At 46.6% G+C, this 2,778-nt stretch overlaps 1 protein-coding gene across 3 annotated transcripts in view; it reads left to right on the top strand.

The window, feature by feature from the left end:
- LOC119308047 overlaps positions 1 to 2,778 on the top strand; it is a 25,674-nt gene that overhangs the window by 20,798 nt on the left and 2,098 nt on the right. For all 3 annotated transcript variants that reach the window (XM_037584158.1, XM_037584157.1, XM_037584159.1), the window contains exons 6-8: positions 1,846 to 2,019; positions 2,139 to 2,327; positions 2,448 to 2,561. In XM_037584158.1, coding sequence (XP_037440055.1) covers positions 1,846 to 2,019; positions 2,139 to 2,327; positions 2,448 to 2,561 — 477 coding nt within the window. The remainder of the gene's footprint in view (positions 1 to 1,845; positions 2,020 to 2,138; positions 2,328 to 2,447; positions 2,562 to 2,778) is intronic.

Below are 2,778 nucleotides of genomic sequence, written 5' to 3'. Positions count from 1 at the left end.
GGGAAAAGTGGTCCGGGTGCCCGGGGTGGTCAGGGAAGTTGCCCGGAAAAGTCCCGGGGATCCGGGTGCCCGGGGTAAAGGGGTCAGGGGGTTTGGGCGAAAGGTGCCCGGGGGTCCGGGTGCCCGGGGAAAAGTGGTTCAGGTGCCCGGGGTGGTCAGGGAAGTTGCCCGAAAAAGTCCCGGGGGTCCGGGTGCCCGGGGTAAAGGGGTCCGGGTACCCGGGGTAGGCCGAGAAGACTCGATTTTGAGCGAAATTTTCAGATCTCGAACTAGGTGCGGAAGAACTCGATTTTAAGCTCCAAACTGGATGGGGAAAAGAAAAATTGGGGCTAGGGAACGCCAAGGGAGGTAGATCCACTTCCCAAACACTAGATCCATTGATCAAAATCAACAAGAACTAACAAGTACCAGCAAACTTAAAGAAATTGGTTTGGGGCTCTTTTTGTGAGGAATTTTCGAATTGGGACAAAAACACACAAAATTAGGCTAGAAAACGGTGGGGGAGACTCCAAATTCGTGATCAACGTGGCTCTAGATACCATGATGTTGTAGGGTGGAGACCCTAAGTGGATATCTTTCACGAATTGGAGGGGGATCCACGAAGAACGCGAAGAACACAAAGAACAAGAGGGGAAATCACAAGAGAAACACTCAAGAACAAGTCCAATCACACATCCACTAGACCAACAAACACATGAGATTCACAGGTACAAGAACAATCAAAGGGAAACAAGATACATGGTAAAGTTCATCCCAAATCCAAAGAAGATGAGGTCTTGGTGATTCACTTGGAGAATCCTTCTCCCTTAGGAGGTCTTGATGACCCTTGGGATCCTTCTCCATTAGGAGGCCTTCTACTCCAATGGAGTCTTCTCTCTCTCAAGAGGAATCCCACAAGGGAAGATACATGAGCTAAGCTCTATGATTTGTGTCTATTCTTAGCTAACCCTAGAAATGAGGAGGAGAAGGAGTATATATAGGTCCAAGGCATGAAGAGACAAGTGAGGGCGAAATGGGAAAGATACATGGGCCAAAGACCAATACATGCGCGCAGGCAAGTCCGGGCACCCGGGGTAAAGGGCGTCGGGTACCCGGAGTCGAGGCGTAGTGGGTGCGGGCACCCGGGGTGGACAGAGGGGCCGCGCCCTTTGTGGCCGTCGGACCGGGCACCCGGGGCATAGGAGGCCAGGCACCCGGGGTGGTCCGAGGCCTCCGGTGCTTCGCGTCTTGGGGCCCCTCTTCCTCCTCCTTCTCCCTTCTTGGATGATGTAGATGTTCTCTTGCGCTTGAACTCCTCCTCGTCGTCGATGAAGCTCATGTAAAGTAGTATACCATCCTCGAAGGGGTCAAGTGAACACGTGTAAAGGAGATGATTAACCTTTATGTATGTGAAGGAGATGTCGCACGTGTCACTTGCCGAACGGACTCTTAACATGGTGATGTCCGTAAGATGTTCCGCATCAGGTTGGGTCCCCTCGGCCGTCCGTGCGGGGGAGGGGGGGAGGGGGAGGGGGGAGCGGTTGTGGGGGTCTTGGAGTTTAGTTGTCTTGTCCTCGCAAAACTCTCGGCCTTTAAGGCTAGAGCTTGTGCTTGATCAATGGATCATATTTGTTGCATCATCAATCGATCTTGAATCTGTCAGAATTGCCCTGAATTGTCTGATTTGGGTTCCTATGAATAATTAGCGCATTAGGTGCAGTTTTGTGTAAAAATCCAACAGATGAGGCAAATTGTTATAACGTCTTGTATCCTTGATCAAAGCTAGACGCACCGATAACGAGTACATACTGATTTCATAGATCTTTTGTACCTGTACTAATTCCGAACAGTATTGCTATTTGATAGTTGATGGAACAGTGTATAGCTAGATTGGATATAGCAATGTTCAATGCTATTTTGCGGGAGTCAGAAGATGAGATACCGACAGATCCCATTTCTGACCCAATAACTGATCCTAAGGTTCTTCCCATCCCATCTGGGAAGTTTGGCTTCGGTGCTGGGGTCCAACTGAAAAATGCTGTAAGTACAATCATGGGCATATCGAGGTCATACCTAGATCAGTAGTTCTTGTTTATATGATTTATTACTTGCTATCAAGATTCGAGAGCATCAACTTATTTCTGTTATGGTGTTGGTAGATCGGCAGCTGGTCCAGATGCCTTACTGACTTGTTTGGTATGGATATGGACGACTATCCAGAAGTTGAGAATGGGGATGGTGAAAATGGCATTGCTGAAACCTACAGACCCTTCTATCTTCTAAATGCATTAAGTGATCTCCTAATGATCCCTAAGGATGTGCTCATGGAAACCAGTACCAGGAAAGAGGTATGAGTTCATTTGTTATTAAAAAAAATCAATTTAATAATAATTTATCTACATGAACAATTTAGTTGTCTGGTCAGTTTGAAGTTATTTATTATAATGCTATCTTCCATATTTTCACAGATTTGTCCCACCTTTAGTTCATTGATTGTCAGGAGCATACTTGTTGGCTTTGTACCAGATGAATTTTGCCCAGACCCAATTCAAGATTCCTTGCTTCAGGCTCTAGAATTGGAGGTTAGTTTGTTGGATCTTTTGATGCAATGAGAATTTAGGACATATGTTGCTAGTAAGCCTAGTTACTCAAAAGGTTAAACCGTAACTTGCTTTGATTGCCTGCAATCTCACAAAGCTGAAGAAATCATATAAATTACATGACTATAACTCCATCAAGCTCCTATTTTGCGTGGGATAAGCAAACTAAGCAACTGAAGGCCAGAGCCTGACTTTTTAG

The sequence above is a fragment of the Triticum dicoccoides genome, chromosome 5B (assembly GCF_002162155.2).
Source record: "Triticum dicoccoides isolate Atlit2015 ecotype Zavitan chromosome 5B, WEW_v2.0, whole genome shotgun sequence".
NCBI classification, from domain to species: Eukaryota; Viridiplantae; Streptophyta; class Magnoliopsida; order Poales; family Poaceae; genus Triticum; species Triticum dicoccoides.
Note: the sequence above shows the minus strand (reverse complement) of the source record. Positions and strands in the feature narration are given on the sequence as shown.